This window comes from Mesocricetus auratus, unplaced genomic scaffold (assembly GCF_017639785.1).
Source record: "Mesocricetus auratus isolate SY011 unplaced genomic scaffold, BCM_Maur_2.0 Super-Scaffold_100018, whole genome shotgun sequence".
Classification (NCBI taxonomy): domain Eukaryota; kingdom Metazoa; phylum Chordata; class Mammalia; order Rodentia; family Cricetidae; genus Mesocricetus; species Mesocricetus auratus.
Window position 1 is genome coordinate 8,369,165 of NW_024429199.1, and position 23,604 is coordinate 8,392,768.

Genomic DNA, 23,604 nt, shown 5'->3' on the forward strand with positions numbered 1-23,604 from the left:
AAATAATTCAATGGGAGTAAAGGGGAAATGAGAGCTTAATGGGGTATGTGAATATGATAAAAAATACAATATACAAATGTATGAAATTATCAAAGAATATGTCCAAAAATATCAAGTTATGCAAAAATGTAGTGTCAACAAAAAGAATACAACATTGTCAAAAGCTAAAAGTTGGAATTTCTTGAATATAGCAACTTTGTGCCATAGTTAAGCTGTTACTTCAAATGTCCCTCGACTCCTCTGGTCAGTTCCTTGGGGTTCTGCTAAGTGTCTTGGCACACAATTTGGGACATGGTACTATACAAATTAGCATCTGAGAAAAGTCAAATTCTCAAGTCCAGTCACTAGGAGGCTTCTAAAATTTTCAAGCACGGTGGACTAGGACATAATGAAGGTCCACAGAACACTGTAGTCTCTAGCCTGAGTTATGATCTTTGCAGTGTTATTACAGGTAGATATGAAGTGCCCAGAGCTTCATATTGTTCTTCTAAAGAATGTTATCTCTATGGAGCATGATACGACAATGACAAATGTGGGTCTGTGGTTCACTCATTTTGTAATAACAATAACAATATATTTTTTCATCGTTGACTTTGAACCAGGCACTATACAGTGTGTCTCTGCTAATGACCCACTTTAATCTTTGCAATATGTCTATTTGACAAGCAGTGTAACTGAGGCCTGCAGTGTTTTTAACAAGTGATTGGGTTATATAAGAATAGTGTTAGGAAAATTACTTAGTCTCTCTTAAGCACCTTACCTCACCTTTAAGAAAATAAATAACACCTGCATAACTAAATACTGATCTTAGGATACTCTCATTCCACTACAGGGAAAATGAAGATGGAAAAACAATGGTTTCTACATTTCCAAATAAGACTTCTCTTAAGTCACGCGTAGTAGCAAATGTCTTTAATCACAGCACTCAGGAGGCAGAAGCAGGCATATTTCTGACTTCAAGACCTGTTTACAGAGTTTGTTCCAGGAGGCCAGAGCTACACAGAGAAACCCTGTCTCAAAAAAGTAAAAGAGGTCTTTTAGATGAACTATTTTTATTTTACCCTTAATCAAGTACAGTTCATCTTTAATAAAATTTTTTTATTCTTTGAATAACACCAGTTTTTCATCTGATGGCATGTGAATCTGCATGTGTTTTTGAATGCATGTGGATGTGTTTATACATGTGCATGTATGTGTGTAGAAGTCAGAGACCAACATCAAGTGGCTTCTTCTATTACTCACACCTTATCTTTTGAAACAAAACCAAGAAAACCTTGAGTTCACAGATTCAATTAGACTGACTGGGCAGCAAGAGTCCTAATATGCCGCCCTACCCAGTGTGCTGCCACACCTGGCTTTTCACATGGGTGCTGAGGATCCAACTAAGGCCCTCATGTTTGTATAGCATGTACTGCAACAAGAGAACAATATCGCCAGCCACCATGGCTGATTTGTAAAGAACGTTTAGTCAGTGAATTACCAAAAAAAAAAAAAGGAGATGGAATCCTAACTTTTCAAAAAGACATACATTGTCAGGGTCTTACACTGGGGGCCTTTTAAGCTTTAATGTCATGAGAGTGTTTGCCTTCCTAATTTAAAAGCTATCTATACTAAATAGTAACCTAGGGAAGAATGATGACAACATCGGCTTGCTGTCAGTGCTCGCCATCCTACAAAGTCTATGGCAATTACCAACCCGAATCTCTCTCTCTCTCTCTCTCTCTCTCTCTCTCTCTCTCTCTCTCTCTCTCTCTCTCTCTCTCTCTCTCTATCTCTCTCTCTCTCTCTCACACACACACACACACACACACACACACGCACCAGTGTATGCCATTTAATCTTTGGTGTTCTCATACCTGGCTTTAATGTTTTCACAGCCACTGGAGTGGTATTATTCCACAGGCCTTCCCAAACTTCTCCAAACTGGCCAGATCCCAGTCGCTTCAGCAGCTGGATGGAGTTGCGATCTATCTCCCACTGGTCCGCAGTTTTATATGACAAATCAAAAGGAGTTGGGACCTGTATCTGTTTAAGAGAATAATGAGAGTACTTGTCAAAACAAAAGCTACGAGGCTGACTTACAGGGCAAAGATACTTATTGCATAAGTATGATGACATGAGTTTGATTCCCGGAATCCATGTAAAGATGGAAGGAGAGACATGACTACACATAGCTGTCCTCTGACTGCTAAAGGCATGCTATGGAACCTAAGTGTGCTCGCTCTCTCTCTCACACTCTCTCTGTGTCTGTCTGTCTGTCTGTCTGTCTGTCTGTCTGTCTGTCTGTCTCTCACTCTCTGTCTCTCTGTCTCTCTCTCTTTCTCTCTCTCTCTCTCTCTCTCTCTCACACACACACACACACATATATATTGAAACATTTTGACTGAAAATGATAGTTCTGGACTTTTAGAGAAAAAATACTGTTTCTAATATGGTAAATTAAAATCTGTACTGTTGACTCTTTAAACCAATTCTCTCTCATATCCTGCAACCCTATGTCCATCCATCCCACGAACACTCAGTGTCCCCTCACAGAAGTCTGCAGTAACTTCTCTCTGCCTCGCTGGAACCTCTCAGTGTGAAGCTAACTATAAATGCTATCTCCTTCACATGGCTTTCCTGCACTCTTGGCTGCAAACCATCACTTTTCAAATTCATTTTTTGCCACTTAACGTCTTCCCATTCACTCATTTGCTTTAGTTAATAAGTAATTTTTAGGCAATGACTAGGCACCATTAAGGCAAGGCCTCAGAGCACTGTAATGGTTTTCTTGGTAGTCAACTTAATAGGATTTAGAAGCTCCTAAGAGATTAGTTAATCAAACCTCTAGGTACATCTGTGGTGGCATTTCCAGGATCAATTAAGTCACAAGAGCTGGGGTCTAATCAAAGGCTTGATCCTTGGTGTTCTTACAAGATGATGGCATTCCTAGAAGTGCTTAGTGCAAGGACAAGTGTCCATTGGGCGATCTGTGGAAGCATCTCCTTCCATCTGTGTCTCTCATCCTGGTCCTCTCCTGTATTCTCCCCTTTCATATACTTCCTGGGCACCATGAAGGGAAGAACCTCCTCAAATACAAGCTCCTGCCACCATGATGCTCTGTCTAGGTATGCAGAGCCAAGAGCCCATGGGCTGAATCCCCTAAAATCGCCTTCTTGGTTGTTTTTGTCCATTTGGTCACAAAAACACTATGGATAGTAAACCTCACTGTCAGGCTTACTGCATGCATTATGGATGTCTCTATCTCAACTATCAAACTATCTAATATAAGGGCACAAAACAACTAAAGACAGTAAATAAACTGGCATGTCTCTTGTAAAATAAAAATTCTTTTAAAATGAGTATGGGTTAAGACCACTCACGTGTCATAATTTCCCTGTTCCTGCTCTAAGCAACCAAATGACTGTTTTTTTTTTTTTTATGAACCAACAGCAAATGATAAATGCTTGACTGTCTGAGAGGAAAATGTTCTCTTTAAAGACAAATGAACATAGCTGAAATAATGTCACCTTTAAGCATGGTTTTCCCAGCTTCACACACAGGCCATCACTGGTTGTGCTGTAGTAACTCACAAATTCATTCAAGGTTGAAAAGGTTTTCCTCCTGGTAAGAAAAAAACCGCCTTCATCCAGCCTTCTGATTCTGTAGTGTTTTACGACACCTTCATCTAAAACTAGAACACAAAACGAACCCTGTCAATAAATGCATCACCAAACCCAAACCATTCTGTAGCCATCTGTCACTGTATGGATGAAATTTTCCCAAATCAGTATCTTTCAACTTCGTCACAGAACATAGAAATTTTACAGAGGATACACACCTAAAATTTGTGGTGGGGGCAAACTGGGGGGGGGCACTCAGAGATCAGACCAAAGGAGAGAGGAGCAAAACCTAAGAAGAGAGTTTAACACCAAAACATTCTAATCTTGGGTAGGAGGCACACTTCATTGAGGGAAGTCATGAAATTGAGTCTGTCATTCTAGCAGCACAAGGAAGAAAATCCTGATCTAGCTTGGAAACCACAGCATTCAGAAGCTAACAGCACAGGGTATGTAGAAAAGCTCAACTCATCCTGGTCTTTTGCTCCAGGAAATCTCATAATGGGAAGACTGAAAAAGAGTCAAATGAGCCTTTGGTATAATATCCTACAATATTATAAGGAACTCCTCAGTGCCACTCACTGTGTACTTGCCCTTAGTGCAGACTAATAACAGAAAGTCCCAGAATGGTGCAACAAGAGTGACTTCACAAAGCCTAAAATATGGCTTATGTGTACACCTCTCCAGAAGTATTGCTTAATCCACAGGCAAATCCTATGATATCTGTGGAACAATGAACTGCATTACTTTCTGCTCTGAGTTGTCAGCCACTAACCACTGTCTATTGATAACAGCATCCCCATGTTCCCCAGGAAGTCCTTGCTCCTCTATGATTCTGAGATGCAAAAGGACCCCAAGCCCACTCGGAGCTCAAGAGTGCCAAGTCACAGAGAGCTCCAATTCTGGGACATGTAAAGGAGCCCAGGAAGGCAAGAAGAGTTTGCAGTTACCATTTTTATTTTGGTTTTATTTTTGTTATTAAAGTTTTGAACTATTGATATAATCTGTGTGTCCAGTAGGGAGGAAACTGACCCATGAAAAACAATGTTGATTGAGAATGTAAATCTTTGCCCTTGGAGTCAGCCAGGCATGGCTTTTCAACCTCAAAGGGAGGTCACATTGGGCTGAAATTAATTTGAGTCAGGTTTTCTGTAATTGTGTTCAAAACTTTGACTGATACAATTGCTATCTCCCTTTCACTTAGCAAAGGCATTGACAACCATTGAGGAGAGAAACGCATAGCTTTCTGAGCTTTTTCTAAATTCAGAAGCTAGGTTTTGAATAAGCAATCAAGCAGTAGCAATGTTCTCATTGTAAGGCAGAAGCCTGAGTAGAGTGGAGGTATGCTGAAGGCATGTAGTAGCTAAAGATTTGTTCAGAAAACAGTTGGCACACACACCAGATCGCCTAAATTAAAGGCAAACCCTTTCATTTCAAAGGTCTAATTTCAAACATTTCAAACGTTGTCAAAGAGGTGACGTAGCTTCTCAGACACACTGATGAAAGCAATTTTTACAGCCAGTTTGGAAACTGCTGCTGTCTAATAAAAGCAATCATAGGTATAATTAGCTTCTAAGCCTGATGTTAATAAAAACGCAGAAATGTGTCCAACCATGTGCAAGAATGTTCTTGGCACATCAAGAAAGAGTCTGTGCTTCAGGGCTGGAGAGAAGAGCCAACAGTTAAGAACATGAATGATTTTTGGAGAGGACCAGCATTCAGTTCCCAGCAACCAAGTTGGGCAGCCCACAACTGCTTCTAACAGCAGCTGCAATACCTCCATCTACGCCCATGCGCACATATGCACACATACACGTGATTAAAAGAGGCAAAATAAATATTTTTAAAGGAGCCTATATCTCAAAATAACCCAGTCATCAACCAATAATAGAATCAATTAATAAATTATTGTGAATTTTCCCAATGGAATAAGTACAGATTTGTAATTAAAGAAACAGGAACTATATATTCAATACAAGTACATCTCACCAACATAAAAAGTATGGTTCCATCCTGAAAAAAGTCTAAAAACAAGGAAAATCCCTGAAAAGGAGTGAGAGTCAAAGGTGAGTATCAGCCAAGTTCCATCCTATGACCTGGTGTTGCTTACATGGATTCATTCTCTGCCAAACTGACTTACCATCAATTATACACTTTTACTATATGTATCACACAACAATTTTAATGAAACCAAGAAATGGTTATCTGCTCCTGTTCACATTCAAATACTCCACACTGCTGTGTTTTGGGCATGCCAAATATTGAGGCCTGGAAATTTCATGCAATGGTGACCTAACTTTAACCTTGGATATAAAATTTCTCAGTAAAGTGCCCAGAGAACATTAATGTTATGCAAATAAATGTTCTGGTGAAAAATGTGAGAAACGTGGTTACAAAACATCCTCCTTATCACTGAAGGAACCGGCTTGGGATATGAGGCCTTTGTTATAAGTCAAAAACAGCAGAGGGAAGATCACACAAAAATGAAAAGTGCATGAATACAATAGTAAAGTTAAAGGTAGCCCTTCTGCAACAGCATTACCCAAAGTAATGTAACCAACACAGCAGATCAATGTGACTCCTGTTTGTTCCTATACCTACTATTTTCTTCCTAACACACTTAAATTTACATTCAGCAAGGATTGCACCGCTGAGTCCCCATATAAAAGCCTCAAGGCATCTCTGCTCACTTTTATTCATCATAAGGTCCTACTTTTAACTGAAATACAGTTTTCATTCAAACTTATAATGCTCTTTCCAAGATATTAGTACAAGGTCTAGTCCTGGATGATGTCGGTTTGTCTTCCCTCCCATCCCCAGGTCTGCTTCAACCTGAAAGGCAAGTGTGGCATGAGGGATTTCGTCTCCATTTCTCTGTCTAGAATGTCTCCCTCCTCTGTCTTCTCCATAATGAGCTCCGATTGGTCTGGTTTCAGGGAACGGAGAAAGGAGAGAGTGAGGAAGGAAAGGTGGATTGATACTGCATCATGGATAATGGGCTTCACAGTTGATCCCACTGCTCATTCCTTGAACACGCTCACGTGTCCTCTGAATGTCACATCCCTGCACACTTTCACACTGAAATGAAAGGGTAGGCATTTCCTAGGCTTCCTAGAGTTCCTATGCTCTCAACTTTGTTCTTTGACCACATTTTCTCCTGACTGCGGCCACTCATCTCCCAGTAGAATTCTGTTTAGATAGAAACCCAAATTTCCTCCAGACCTTTGGTCCCTGGCACATTTGTTCAAGAAAAAGTATTGTGTTTCTATGAGAATATTCTCAATGAATGAGGTGGTGCCTTGTCTTCACAGCTGATTACTGAGAGGAGGCAGTAATGCCACGGGCACCTTAACCCATGGGCACAGCCTGTGTTTACTTCTCAGCCTATGTTGGGAACCTGTGTTAGGAACTTCCAACTGTGCAGACATAGAGTTCCAGAGTAGCTTTTTGGAAGATCTGCTACTAGGTTTGGTATCTCTATGTGCCCCAGAAAGGAGGGGAAATGTATAATGTGCCTCTGACTGTCCCCACAACCAACATTCCCTCAACACAGTTCCACTCTGTGTACCCTTTCAAAGTCTTTAATGAGAAGAACAGCAGTACCTATCTTTGTCTTTAGTCAACTCCTTTGTGAATTGGTCTGACTATGAGAATCTGACTTTTGAATTTTACTTCTATTTTATCTGACAGTCTGTCGTCAAAAATTCCATTTAAACATTCCGTTGTAAGTGCATTTACTGAGTCAACTACCAGGGTAAGCTCTATTTTACACCACGGGGTATTTTTCTTGCAGGCCTAACAGGTAGTATCACCTTGTTAGTCATAATGAGAGGCACAGTTGAGATTCATATACTGGCTCTTGCTTCAAAGATCCTCTATACCAGTGTTTCTCAACAACCTTCCTAATGCTATGACCATTTGCTGTGGTGGCCCCAAACCATAAAATTATCTCATTGCTATTTCATAACTGTAAATCTGCTACTATTATGAATTTAATACAAATACCTGAAATATATATATACATATATATATATATATATATATATATATATATATATATAGAGAGAGAGAGAGAGAGAGAGAGAGAGAGAGAGAGAGAGAGTGTGTATTTGCTATGCATCCCCCATAGGGGTCATGTCCCACATGTTAAGAACTGCTGCTCTATTGTAATAGGTTTCAAATGGAAGATGAATTATCGAAGCTCATGATAATTAAAGGGCATCACCTGAATTTGGGGAAACTTGCTTTCACTTCTTTTTATTAAAATACAAAGGCAATTGTACAATTAGCTCTCTTAAAAAGAATATCAGTATCTTAAATTATAATTTTTAAGTGTATAGTAGACATCCTTATACCCTGATCTGTCAAATTACCAGTGCTACTGACTGACTCTGGGGTCAAGGTTAATTGCCCTGTATCATCGTCTGCAAGCAGAAGGCTTTTAATACCATGGAGAGCTCAGCTCATAATAGATTCCTGTATCTGGATTAAAAGGCTAACAAAAAAATCGAAGAGAGCTGTAAACAATACCACATCAGTCCCAATTCATTTCTCCACCATGTAATAAAAAATATCAGAAGTGGAAGCAAAATATAAAGTATAGCTGCAATTTATATAACTTATTGGCCTGAAAATTTAAGCTTTGCCATTTATCAAAAAGAAATGAGCATCAATTATAGCTGTGATGCCTAGCAAGTGAACAGATCTGTAATTGGAAATGATGAAAAGCAATCCTTTTAATCCCCATTTTTAAACAAGATGGACCATCTCATGGCTCCAAACTGAAGTGGACTGTGTGTGTACATTAAATGCAAATTTATAGATTTCTCTTTAATGGGCCACCGACGACTGAAAGGTTTCCAAGCAAGAGGCCTAAATCAATAGATGGATAAAGAGTTAAAATACTCTGTTATTTTCTCAATCAAGGATGAAAATCGCCATGATTGATACAGCTGTGGCAATTTCTATTGATTACAAAGGAAGCCTAAGTAAATGTTTGTCAGATTTTTTTGTTGGTACAGGTTTGAACTCTTAACCAACTTAACCAAACACTATTTGGCAATTTGGGCAAAGTCTTCAAGCTCAGTAAGAATAATTGCATTCCATGGTATAAAGCATCACTTCTAAAGACAGGCAATCCAGACTAAAATTCGATGCAGCAGCAAAATGTGTGCCAGTCCCACTGGGCTGTGATGTCATCAACATTGAATTAAACAGAGACTTTAGAAACCTCCAGGTTCCCAAATGTTTCTGCATTCATGCTCAAGTCTTTCTGATGCCTGTTGCTTTCTCTTCCTGGATCAAATACTTTTTTGTTTTTCAACTGTCTTCATGAAATTTAATTCATATCTTGAACTTAGAACATCATTTAATACCTTTTCCTATAAATGGCCTAACTGATGCCTCTCCTTCTAGATCTTCATTTAAACCCATTAGCAAGCCTGTCCTACTCACTCAAGCTTATAAAAGATAATCTTCTTAAATGCAGTGGTATGTATCCCAGGAAAGGTATCCCCTAAAAGGGAAGAGCCTGTGCTGTGCACATCCAATACCAAGCCGAGCTTAGGATGGTGTGCCAACTCACATAAACATCTCTGAAATGAACCATGCCATCAACCTGTGAATTTAAAGTGAGATCTGAGTTACTGAGGGGTCTGATGCAAACTTAAATCGGAAAGTACACAAATACTTTCAGAACATAAGAAAAGTTCCCAAAAATCTAAGTCTGTGTATGTGAGTACGTGTAGTCTACATGTGTGTGATGATGCCCTTGCCAATGTGTGAGCAGGAGGGCCAAAGTCAATGGTGTGTCTCCTTCTTTCCCTCTCCATCTTATTTTTGAGATGATAGTTTTGACCTCACTAACCTGGAGTTTGTTGTTTTTGTCAAACTAACTATGGAGCACCATTGATCTCACTGCATGTATGCTGTTCCACCCAGACACACAAACACACACACACACACACACACACACACACACACACACACACACACACACGGAAGTACAGATGCATACTGCCATTCCTGACTTCTATGTGGATGCTAAGGATCAAAAGCCTCACCCCCTGTATATGTGCACTACGTTGAGTCATCTTTCTAGTCCTAAAATTGTACTTTTAAAATAAAAAAGACTAATAAGATACAATTAAAAGAAAGTTATATTCAAGACAACATCTAATTTCTTTGAAAAACAGTGAAGATATATAATTATTCCACTATTTTGTGGCATCATGGGCCACATGAGAACTCACTCATATATGAACCAATCACATTCAATTGGAACAAAACTGAAAAACGTATGTTACTTAAAGGTTAGGCCACAGAAGTTCAGTAGAGAAATTCAATATATTGCAATCAGAATAAGGCAATTCTGATATTGTATGTATTCATGAGTAGTCAAATTAAATTAAAAATATATAACTTATTTCTAAAAGTAATTTCAGCTTGCTAGAGTTCCAACCTTACTAATTGTCATTCCAAATGACAATGAATCAGGGTTCTTAGAAATAGGAAGAAATGATTTTTATGCTCCCTTTGATTCCTGTGAATTGTCTATGGAATCAACTATACTCTAAATTCTGTTGACAATAAATAGAGAATCATGCTTGTGCCATTCTCAGTGTGAGTTGTAGTGGATTCATAAAATTAAGCACTTCATTAGCTGAATTGCAATATATATATATATATATATATATATATATATATATTGCCAACTATAAAGCATAATGGAACCATCCATAAAAAAGTCAGTAGCACCAGGTGTTGGCAGCTCATGCCTTTAATCCCAACACTTGGGAGCCAGAGGCAGGCGGATCTCTGTGAGTTGGAGGCCAGCCTGGTCTACAGAGGGAGTTCCAGGACAGCCTCCAAAACAATACAGAGAAACCCTATCTCAAAAAAAAAAAACAAACAAACAAAAGTCAATAGCTTCATGATGAAACTGAGTGATCACAAATTCTATATTCACAGCTTTGCTCTCATTTGTGCTATTAGACCTGGGGAAATGTTCACCTGTCAACTAATTAATCTACCAGAATATGTCTAAGAATTGGAATCTACTGAAAGACGTAAGATAAGCATGTATGAAAAGTACAGTAAAGGTTTGGTGACTGTTCAAAAAGTTCTAATTCTGCACCTAACTATAGTATGGACCACAGCAGAGACCACCTGACTCAGAGTAACTGACTCGGGAGTGTGGGGTATTAGAGTGATCTAGATAGTTTGCCACAGCCAGGTGCATTTATGTTCAGTTGCTCACAGGTCCAGTTCAGTGCTTATCTTAAGAGTGAGGTCTTGTTTTACCCAGTCACAAACAGTAGAAAGGGGGTGATCTGCTTCTAAAGTAATATTATGAGATTGCATAATTTAAAAATTGCAAAGAAAAAATCTATCCCAACTCCATCACACAGACAACATGGTATTCAAGCATATTGAATAAACATGAAAGCCAGGATATTCCAAAATTAGATTTTTTAACAATAGAGGCTCCAGAAACTAACTTTGGAATGAAGTATAGAGTTAGAGGCACAAAGACATCTAGCCATTTGAATGAAAAACACCAGCATAGAAAGCAGTTTGTTGTTTTATAGATAGATAAATGGATGACTGAGCAATTTCTTATTTTTCAGCATGTCTTCTGGCATCATGTGGGTGCAGCCTTATCCCTGCTGATGATACTAATCAGTTCCCACACTGAGTAAAACAATATGACTCCCTGATTGAGCAAAGGATTGAAAATCAAGAACTCTCTGCCCTAATCTTATACTGCCAATGATTTGTTCTTTGACCTTAGGCAAAGAATTTCATTTCAGTTTCCTTATCTATAAAATGAGAATAATGATCTTATCTATATACCCCCACAGGGCTAGTTCTAGTGTCATTGTTCACAGAGAATGATAGATATTTGCAATGTGCAATGTATGGGTACTGTATTACAGTATCAGTAATATCAAATTGTCTTGTCAACAAATAAGAGACACTTCTTGAGTAACATTTTCTACTCTCTGCACAATGATAGCTGCAAAACACAGATGGCTGCCAAACGGATTTGGTGAAAAAAAAGCGCTATTAATTCAAGGTGAGAGAACCCTCTACTTACAAACTGCTTATTTGGTTTGACTACAAAAGACTTGCCTATAAATTTTCAAAACTACACTAAAGGCAATCTTGCTAAATCTCCCTGTAACACTACTTCAAAACTTAGGCTAAATTAGCTCTACACCAATGAATAAATAGCATATAATTCAGTTATTATGATTTATCTATCATCAAAACAGAATTCAAAATATACAGTCATGGCTTTTCCAGGAGATGTGAGTTTCGTTCCCAGCACCTATCTTTGATGGCTCACAGCTGCCTGTAACTCCAGCTCCAGGCAATGTGATGTTCACCTATGGCCTCCACCAATACCCAATAGACACACACACACATAGACACATAGATCAAAATAAATGTGAAAATAAAAATCACACTCACTGTGTAGTGAATTCTTACTCTACAGAAGAGACTGGAACTTGGGTAAGTAAAAAAGTGTATCTATCTTAAAATATTAAGCAGGATCATGTAAAGTGATTGTTCTTTCTTGTGAAAAAAACAACAGTACCAACCAAGACCAAAAAGAATAGTGACAGCTAGCTTATATTGTGCATATAACTTACTAGGTCCTCAAATACCCTATGCTAGTAATTCTCAGTGTGCTGTGGACATTAGTTATGAAGTTTTACTATTCAACTGGGAGACTGAATTAGGTGAAGAGTCACTAAGAAGGCATCTGCATTAGTTGACTCAGAAGAGCTTGCTAAGGATGCTATTTAAGGAAACAGGTAGTCATTCAGACATCTCAGGAACATCCAGGGTTATTCTGCTCTGTGCTCTAGCCTAGGGTTGCTACTAAACTTTGGAAACAGCATGGCCAGTAACCAGTGCAATCAAACTCAGCATTCTTTTCCACACTGTGTAGCACAAAATTCATGATCCTGGGCCACTCAGCTGCTCAAATGCTGACCGCATGTTGAAATTTATTCTCAAGACCCATGTAGATCAACCTCTAACAGAATAGTCCAATTCCAATTCCCGACTTAACTTTCTGGCTCCTCAGTTTAGCTGTCTCCTCTATTCTAAGAAGAGAAAGCTAGTTTTATTGTTTGTACATCTGATATCTAAGATAAATGAGCATCTTTTTAATTACCAATGTATGATTTTAATATTCATTATTCAAACTAATTATAATGAAAATTATCTATTGCACAAAATTTCGCATGACAATAACCTTTGCCATGTCTGGTATTGCAACGAAACCCTCTACAAAGCAACATGATTCTTTATTCCTCTTGGGATTCTGACTCTTCGCTTGGTATTATAACTACAATAAATCACCAGATATTAGCAGTCATGCATTATATCACCCCAGTTTCCTGCCAAAACTCTTTTACTAGGTTAAGATATGATAGGACATATTAGCTAGTGCTTCCTTTTTCAAAACTTTCCCTAAGGAAATGATTCAAATATTGATGTGCTTTTATTTAGTTATAATTCTGCTTTATTTCAGAAAGGGTCAAAGTTTTTCATCTCAAAGTAAAATTTAAGATAAATTCATGGGGGCTGGCATCATATCTTTCTTAGCAGTGGAATGTTTGCCTAGCAAACATAAGCCCTGGGTTCAATCTCCATCACTGCCCTCAAGATGGATAAAGAAATAAAGCACATAATGTTCTAATTATAGAAATGGATATGAAGGTGAAGGAAATGGGATGAACAGAAAAGAAATGCCAAGATGACTCTGGGGATAAAGCTGATGGGGTACCTTCAGTGACCAATCCATGTTAGTGAAAGCTGTTTGTTCCTTCCAAACAGCTTACAGTAAAGACAAAAATGCACCAGCTACATGGTTCCCTAACACATTAACAAACTGTTAATCAAAAAAGAGAGAGAGAGAGAGAGAGAGAGAGAGACAGAATGAGTTAAATAGTTATGATATTACAATGAGAAATGAATCTCTAGTACAGATCTCATAAAGCAAACATGAAAAACATGGCAATTGATAGCATCAAAGATATCCAGAATAGTAAGTACAGCAACACACTGCAAAGAGGAAATTCTTACAAAGTCTATTATTGAGGGCTAATTTGAAACCTTTAATCCAATAAAAGCATGTGTATGGGAAACTGAAACAACAGTTAATCACCCCAAAGAGGAAATGCAATATGAGCAAGAATGTTCGCTGCATCATTTTATAGGACTAAGTGATTGTTAAATTGTCGTAAATCTGGGAATAGAGACTTAATTGTAGAAACTGAATAATTGTAAAAGTTATCTAGCCAGGGAAAAAGATATGTATTTACTGTAATGAGGGAAATAAACGGAATATACAATTAAGAGAAGATCATAATTACAAACATAAGGATACAGCTGGCCGCTCACATATTCCAGAACCTCTTTACTGCTGAAGGAATCCAGCTGAGGTTCCTTGCGGAAATCATAATTGCATATGGACAAAGATGATTAAATTTGCCAACATGAAGATTACCCTTTGATTGGCAAATTCGTGGGTGTTTTAGTCCATCTGTTTTTCATGTCAGCTACAATAACAGTACACCGCCTTTAAAAAAAAAGAGCATACATATGATGTAAAATTTAATCACTTAAAGCTGACATCTATACCTTTGGCTGAAAATATTTTCTAGTGTGACACATAATATTCTTTACACAAAGAAACAATGAAATCCATTTTTCTTTTACACTTAAAGTCATAATCCTTTTTCTCTTTAAAAAGCACAGTGTGAAAAAAAAAAGCACAGTGTGTTTCCCTTTTTACCTCATCTCCCAGAGAAGCCCTAGCTAAATCGATTTCTAAATTCTTATAATTATCTCCCATTGGAGACTCAACAAGAGCCTGATCTGTTTCTTCTCCATTGATTTTTTTATGTTTATCTATATTTTAAACTGTTCCAGGACTGTAGCTTAAGTTTATACTCTTTTGTAAATCCTTACACGGGGTAGTTGATAGACAATTAAATGGCACAGAATACTTACTAATGTCAGGAAGAATTTCTTCTGTACCACAGTGAGCATCAACATGCTCAACAAACAGTTTTTTAATGAAAGGACTTCCTGGTGACTAAATACTTGTTTTTGTTTGTTTGTTTGTTTGTGTATGTTTTTAGAATCTCTACTCATGGAAGTCTTGGCACTCCAAGGTATGAGATGACCCTTAAAAAGACAACTTTAACTAGGCATGCTTTGAAATTTTAGAATTCTGTTAGAGATGAGACATTGGAGAAAGAGAACATAATATGTGAAATAAAATGTTGTTGAGTTTGTGGATTTTTAATTTTTAATTTTTTAATAACAGGGGGAAAGCCTAGATGCCTAAATGTCTGGAATAATGTGCCAGTTGCTTGCAGGGCTGGGATCCAAGACAACCCTGCAGCATAGGTTACAATCGGAAGCACAGGCAACAAACCAACCCACCCCTTTCCTGTATAAAGATAATGTCATAATTTATTAACTTCCTGGCAGCATGTAACATATTCCAAAACTTTCCAAAGAATTTCAGAAATCTTTGAATCTCCCCTAGGACTCTCAGAAACCCTTCCTCATGATGAGGAACTCAGCTAGTTCTTATTTGCTCTTAGAATTCAATTTTCTTCATTTTATTCTGTTTTGGAGGAAAAAAATCTTTAAGCTTCACTTTTACATTCCAACTTCAGTTTCCCCCCCATCCCTCCTCCTACCCACCTCCGCCTCCCTAGCCCAGCCCCCTCCACTCCTTCTCACTAGTAAGGGCTCCTCTGAGGAGTCAACAAAGTCTGGCACATTACCATGGGGCAGGACCAAGCCCCTCTCCCATGCATTAGGGCTGAGCATGGCATCCCACCATAGGGAATGGGCTCCGACAAGCTAGAGGGTTGGGGAGATGGCTCAGCTATTACAGGCTAGGCTCCCAGCCAAAAATATATGAACTCAAACTTTATTGTTACTTGTTCGCTCTTTCCTCATCCTGTTTCAGTTAATCAGAATGAACATAAAAATGCTGAGGGAAATGCAATCAATGAACAGCAAGAAAAATACTTGAAATCAGTTTTGATCTCATTAATAAATGTTTCTATCCACTGGGGTTTAGATATGGAAATGTCCCCTCCAGAGGCTCACGTATTAAACCATTGATTCTGAGGAGCTCAGTGTACAGAGGAGGAGACTCGGAGAAGCAGCTGATCACGAGGGTCCAGGCAACAGCTATTAAGAGGGGATGATTAGTGGGATGGAATAAGTCACTGAAGGTGACTTTGAAGGGTGTGTTCTGTCCCAGGTCCCTTCCTCTCTGTTCCCTCCGATTCCTGAGTGCCAAGAGGTAGGGACTTGGCTCCCATTTTCCCTTGAACCCCATGTGCTGTCTCACCACATCTGGACTGAAAACCCGGAGACCATGAGCCAAAACAAGTCTGTCCCTCACTGTGTCGTTTTTCTCGTGTCAGAGCAGAAGAGCTAATTCAATCTCTTTCAAATTATTCGTTTTTGCATATTAGCTCAATTACTTTCACACGAAAATATTGTCCACTCCATTTTTCAACCTTGGTTTTCCTATAGTAAAGGTAACCATTAGTAACTTCCTAATTATATATTCTTGATTTCTGAAACCATGTACATAAACCATTATTTATACTGGAGCCTTGGGACATAGAGCCAAATGGAAGGAAGGTTCGGGGCGCTTGGAAGACATCCTGGATCCTGACCTCTTCAGGGCTCTCTACTCCCCAGATGCTCTAAGATGGGCATCCTTGCTCCAGCACATGTTCCCCACAGTGATGCTCTAGCTTGTAAAAAGGCCCCAAAACAATGGGGACCAAACATCCATGCACGGAAACCCATAAAACATGAGGCAAAACAAGCCTTACCTCTTTGAAGTTGATCTTTCTCTAGTGTTTTATCGCAAAGGCAGGAAACTAATTCACACAGACAGTGAATAACTTGCTTATGTATCCAGGGAAGGTAAGTTTTAATTTTCATGGTTTGGTTTAAAACCAGACAATGAGACTCTGACAACCACAACCTTTATCCGCAACATCTTGCCCTCTTGGGTAGGGGTAAGGACTTTAGGTTGCTGTCTCACAGCACTACTTCAAGTTTGGAATGAGTAACTTCGGAGCTGAGTGCTGCTTAAGAATGAGATGGCGTGTAATCTGAAGAATCTCTCCCACCTGCCAGTTCTTGAATAACCACTCAGAGGCTGAGTGTTGCTTATAAATGCTTGGCCGACGACTGGGGGTTATTATCTATCTCTTATATTTAAATTGACCCATATTTCCATCTATGCTTTGCCACATGGTTCATGGCTTGTTACCTCATTTTTCACACGCCTGGCTTCCATGGTAGCTGACTGGCATCTTCCAGACCATGCCCTTCTTCTCTTGTATCTCTGCCTAGATTTTCCACTTGGTTCTATCCTGCCTTACCATAGGTCAAAGCAGCTTTACTTATGAACCAATGAGAGCAACACATATTCAGAGCTCACAGAAAGATCATCCCACAGCAATGGTAGCCATGTTGGCACATGCCTTTAATCCCAGCAAAGTCAGGCAGATCTCTGTGAACTCAAATCCAGCCTGATCTACCCAATGAGCACCAGAACAGCCAGGACTGAACCCCTGTCAAAGAAAAAACTAAAGAAGACGGAAGAGGAAGAAGAATGAGATAGTGATGAGGTTCTTTTCTACCACTGATACCCTCTAAAGAAAAGGAAGGGGCATCATTTGCACACTCTTTGAAACATTGTAGCCATTTAATACCAGGATTAACACTTCTAGCTGCTGAAAAGCTGCCTTCATTCATGTTCTATATCCCTTCAGGGACCTCAAATAAAAGCGGTAAATATTTAATTCAAAGGAAACCATCAACTAAAGAGACAGCCAACAGAATGGTAGAAATCCCTGCCAACCACACATCTGAGGATGGGGAATTAATACTGAGAGAACATAAAAAATGAAACACAAAGTAAGTACATAACCCAGCCAATAAATGGACTAGTGAAATGTTAAAAAAAGGGTTGCCAAAGGATGAAATACAATATTTTCATAAGCAAGAAGAAATAGTCAACCTCAGCAGCCATCAAGAAAATAGAAATTAAAACTACACTGAGATTCCATTTCATCCACTCAGGATGGTTGGCTTTAAGAAAACAAATAAGAGCACATACTAGTGACCACAGAGGTAACAGGACACATGTGATGCTGATAGTCAACTAGACCAGCCACCGTGGATAGAGAGTATGCAAACGGGACTAGAACAAGAGCAAAAATAACACTCCTGGGTAATTCATCCTCAGGACAGTGAGTCAACATGTCACAGAAATACTTACACACCGATGTTTACTACAGTTCTATTCAATTTACACGGCCAAGCTATGCATCTGTCACTAGAGGAAGGAGTAAAGGAAATGGGGTATGTGTCCATAATAGTTTTATTGAGCCTAAAAGAAGAACAAGGTTGTATTAGATTCAGGAAAGTAGAAGCAACTATAGATTGTCTTGGTGAGTGAATGAAGTTAGACTTGGGAAGGAAATGTCAAATGTCTTTCCCATTGGTGGTTCCAGATCTTATATAGATACGTAAAGCCATGTGTGTACAGATGGCATGAAAGCAGAAATTAAATTGTGTAGAGGAATGAAGGCAACTGGCAAGAGTGGGAGGGACAAAGCAAGGCAGCTATGGATACCAACATGGTTAAAGAAATGTATATGTTCCTGTGAAAACGTCCTTTGAAATCCATTCTATGTACGGTGATACAGTGGCCTTATACCAACAAAAATTAATTCATATTTTCTTCTTTTGTTTGTTTTGTTTTTGAGACAGGGTTTCTCTGGGTAGGCCTAGCTATCCTGGAGCTCACTCTGTAGACCAGGCTAGCATCAAACTCACAGAGATCTGTCTGCTTCTGCCTCCTGAGTGCTGGGATCAAAGGTGTGTGCCACCACCGCCCTGCAAGTCATATTTTCTTATTTTCCAAGCTTCCTCTTAGCTGGAATTCCACCACAATCATCCTAAAAACTAGACTTTCAAGCTAGAGACATAGGGGATTGACACCCAAGTTAGAGGCATGGGATCATCTTTGACCCCCTGTCTCTTCCTGACCTTTTAGCTTAGTAAGTACTGTGTTCCCTCAATCTGCCCTTCCCACAATCACTGTCTTGCTGAGGGCTCCTCGGTACCTTGCTCCTGAGTGTGCATCAGTAAGGCCAAATGCAAGTTGTCTCCGGCCTCAGTGTGCACCTTCCATCACCAACACAGTTGTCTTTCCAAAATGCAAATATTAACTTATTGCTCTCCTCCATAATGCTCAAGCGTTTCCCCATTGCCTGATGTTCAGACCTCCTAACAGTGTTCCCTCCTACACTCTCTCTTCAAGGTTTAAACTCTTAATTATACTTCCAGAGGACAACATTCTGTTTCCTATACCTGTTCATTTGCTACAATTAGAATGCCTTCTATTTACATATTATATATTAACTAATTTTTCAAGGTGAGGGAGGCCCAGGTATGCCTTCCTTCCTTAAGCTTCCTAGCTAGCCTCTGTAAACAGAGTGGCTCTCTTGACATGGAGTCTCCCATAGCACTTCAGTCTCTAGGGCCTGGACACTAGGCATTCCACAGTGTTGCTGTTACATGTTTTCACTGTTACCTGTCCTGAAAGTCTTAGAGCCATTTGATTGTGAAGACCATGTCTTCATTGCTTTATTAGCCTAGTAGCCAGAACGATAGTGCCTCATTATCACAATCATTGTTTATTGGGCTTCTATTATATATCAAACTTAATGCTGAGGGCTTTATATACTTGATCACAATGAATCAGCCTTGATGCAGAAAAATAAAGCTAAACTGGTTTATAGGTGTGTTGAAGGTGACTCAGCAATTGTGTGTCACAGGTGAAACTGAAATCCAGATAGTTCAGATTGGTTGACATCTTAAGCCTTGAATCTTATTAAACCAATAAGAGCTCTTAGAAGGATTCTTCTGGCCCAGACTCACAAGGATCAGGATTACAGGGGAGTGCACCACACCCAGGATTTTAAGTCAAGCTCTAAATTTTAGTTAGTTACATTTTTTTTAGTTTTTTTTTCAGAGTTACTACAATTGTCTAGTATAACAAACCTTCCAAGATATCCAAATCGCATTTATGGATCAATCAAGCACAATTAAAAATTGATGGGGTGTAAGTTACTTTATACATTTGACATAGTATATAAACAAACAAGTTCTCAGCACAGTGGAGGAATAGACAGGTACAAGAATGATGACTCTATAAAAGATCCAAATAAGTTCTTATATTTATTATTCTTTATTCTTTGTTCTCTGTAGTGCCAGTTGAAAGACCCCATACCTATTACCTTGCTCCAACTCAGACAAAGTCTAAGTGGCTAACATCCCCAAAAGCTGCTGAGTCTTCAAATCACGTGGCCCACACCCAATTGTAATGTGAACATGCTGAAGACCAATAAATGCTTCAGTCAACTTTCTGAAGAAAATTTGTTTAAATGTGTTGACTCTGACTCAGTGGTAATTTAGAGATCTTCACAGAGAACATTTCGATAGTTGGTAAACTCATTTTTTGGGATGTGTACATGGAAACTATTCAGTGATGATAAGAAATTCACCCTAACCCTCTTCCTTGTAAGGCAGTTTGGGGTAAGGACAGTCCTGGGCTTGGCATCTAGAGATCTGGGAGGGCAAGCAACTCCTGTGTAAGCCTGTGAGGGACTTTACTCGTGTCCTCTGACTTCCTGTTTCTCCTGTGTAAAGCAGAGTAGAAGAGTCTCCACAGGACCATTGTGACCTTGTAATAAAGACACTTGAATTGGACCATGTTTCTGTGCATAATAGCCACTGTGTTGCTCCAAAACCCCACGCAGCTGATACCACGCAGGCTGCTCTTTAAGTGGGCACTCAAGTCGCTTCTCTTCAAAATCTCTCCAGGAAAAGGGGAGGGGTAGAAGTAAAACGCTGATAAAACAGGCAATGCTGCTTTGTTTCTATTTAAAGAATAACTGGTGGGATCTCTACCTTAAGTTAAAACTAACAACACATTGTTGCATCTTTTTTTTAACATGGAATGTATGTCATGGAGAGCTCTGAACCCGACTGCCTGGCTATATATATATACACGTCTCTGTGGACAAGCTACTTCCATCTCTCATTCCCTTGGTTTCTCCATCTGTGAATGGGTAACGAAGTGCACTTTACAGTGCTGTGAAGGCTAACTGTGTTAGCACATAAAATATTCAGGGTGTGTCTGCCGTGGGGTAACTACCTCGTGAGAGGCAAGTTGCTAGTGAGGCTCTAATGACCTTACCCTTCCAACCAAGAGGTTTTATCACACAACTCTGCTTTCCAAAGTCCCCATGTAAAGAAACAATCCGCATTTCTACTGCAGTTCAGTATTATTATGTAGAGAAAAATTCCTTCCTTGACGCTGATGATTGGCGCACTGAGCTAAAAGCCAGAGGAGCTCGACAAATCAGTGGGTAACTTTCCTACATGAACATGCCTCTCATGTTTATTTTGCATCTCACCTCAATTGCCAACTAGGCTATATGTGTTCATGAGTCAGGGACTGTCTTATTTGTCATTGCTGCTCAACCGTCTTAATACTTACAGGGACATGAAAGGCAAAAAACAAACTAGGCTATATGTGTTCATGAGTCAGGGACTGTCTTATTTGTCATTGCTGCTCAACCGTCTTAATACTTACAGGGACATGAAAGGCAAAAAAACAAACTAGGCTATATGTGTTCATGAGTCAGGGACTGTCTTATTTGTCATTGCTGCTCAACCATCTTAATACTTACAGGGACATGAAAGGCAAAAAAACAAACATTTCGTGGATGCCACAAGTTTTTTAGGGGCGAAATCATCTCTTCACTGGGGACGGCTTACACTATAGATACAGGGCGAAATCATCTCTTCACTGGGGACGGCTTACACTATAGATACAGAAGAAATCACCTCTTCACTGGGGATGGCTTACACTATAGATACAGAAGAAATCATCTCTTCACTGGGGATGGCTTACACTATAGATACAGAAGAAATCATCTCTTCACTGGGGACGGCTTACACTATAGACACAGGGCGAAATCATCTCTTCACTGGGGACGGCTTACACTATAGATACAGAAGAAATCATCTCTTCACTGGGGATGGCTTACACTATAGATACAGAAGAAGCCTCCTGCTATAATAACATAAACATGGAAGTATAATTTTTGCTTATTTGTTCTTCTGTTATGATTTTGCCTTCTCCGTGTTTTACTTTTCATAAAACATTTTTATGAACATCTGCAGGTGGTAGCTCTGCAAGAGACGGGACTGAAAGGAAGTCCCTACCCAGCTAAACCACTAGGAAAGTAAATTTAGCCTCTGTCAGGAATGGGCTTTTAAGGCAACAAAAGGATTTCTTAGAGGCTAGTTCCTGTGCCAACGTTTCTGATAGATGAATGCAAAGCGTGTCCTTAAAATGCATTAGAGATTACTTCCTGATTGATGGGATGTTAATAAATAGCTATAAATTATCTGATATGCATGTCTTGCTTTAAATGCACAGTTTAAAATTAGAACTACTGTATTATTAAATTGGATTGTATTTATTTTGTTCCCTTTTTATATAATGAACACATTTTGCATAACAATCACCACCTGGACTCTAGATGCCATAATAAAATTGAAACTGTGGTCAGTCCTTTAAGATGAATTAAAAATAGCATTGCTACCAGCTGGGTGTGTTTTCATTTACAATCTAAGTTTGTGGAAATGTTTTTCAAATAAAGTCAGATAAATTTTAACCTTCCTATAAACTACTGGGTCATGAAGACTGAAAATATAAATAAAACACTTCATAAAAACACCCTACATGAGCATGGGTGGCAGTTTACGTACTAAAGAGTGGCTTTTCAGTTGCTATGCCATGGAAGAAAGCTCCCATAAATCCAGTATGTCATGCACATACAAAAAGAGATAAAAGTGGTAGGGGATTTGCAGGAGAAAGGAAGAGATCCAAAGGAAGAGAGGGTATGGGATAGAGTAATGGAGCTGAAAATAGAATATGTATTTGTGAAAATCAATGAAAATTTAATTGCAATGTCATTCGGGAATTTTGTTACAATAGAAGTTTAGCAACTTTGTATTTTGACAATCCTCCATTATGTCTTATATTATTTGTCAACTATCTATGTGAATATGCTTTCTGTTTCTAGGAATAAAGATAGCATTGGAGAGGGATTAAGAATAAAATAATAAGATGCTTCCATTTTCTAGCTCCATAGCATGTTATTTCCTGACATACCACAAGAGGGAGTATGTGGTCAAAAATCGTCCAATGGCAAAGTTTCAGAGGGGAGCTGAGGAAGCTTGCAGAGTTTGGGGTTTTATTGTCTTCCTATTGTTTTCTTTTCTTTCTTTTTTTTTTTCCTTTTTCTTTGCTCTTTTTAACCAAGAGGAGGAGGAGTTCTTATTCATAGACTGCGTACGGAATACAGAAGTAACTGGACGGCCGGTGGCTGACATCTCAGCTTTGGCTGCCCCTCCTTCCTTCTCTCTGTCTCTCTCTGTCATTCACTGCTCTAAACTTTTCACCAGAATGAGATCATTAAACTTACAATGAGATGTGGGCCTCCAGACCAGGGAGACTGTTAGTGCTAACTTCCTCTTGCCAGTCACAAATATTGAACTCATCACAGCCGTACTTATAATATGCACAGTGCAATATCCTTTTTACTTATTCAAGTGTGTTGGTAGTCACAGATAAACAATATATGGATCTATATTCTCTTTTCTGAGGGCTCAGAAGTGGACTGAACAAACTATTTTCCATTCTCAATTAAGGGGCATGATACATATTTCAAAAGTAAGGAAGTCCCAGAATGGACATTATCTGAACAGAAAAAAATAACTTCTGTTTTTTCGTTTTTGGGGGTTTTGTATGTTTGACTGTTTTTGTTTGCTTGTTTGTTTCTTTTAA

At 39.0% G+C, this 23,604-nt stretch overlaps 1 protein-coding gene across 1 annotated transcript in view; it reads right to left on the reverse strand.

Annotated features, from left to right (window-relative positions):
• Frk (fyn related Src family tyrosine kinase) overlaps window positions 1-23,604 on the reverse strand; it is a 102,040-nt gene that overhangs the window by 17,405 nt on the left and 61,031 nt on the right. The window contains exons 3-4 of the mRNA XM_005073266.4: window positions 3,510-3,673; window positions 1,857-2,025 (exon numbers count right to left, since the gene is read on the reverse strand). Of these exons, the coding sequence (XP_005073323.1) occupies window positions 1,857-2,025; window positions 3,510-3,673 (333 nt within the window). The remainder of the gene's footprint in view (window positions 1-1,856; window positions 2,026-3,509; window positions 3,674-23,604) is intronic.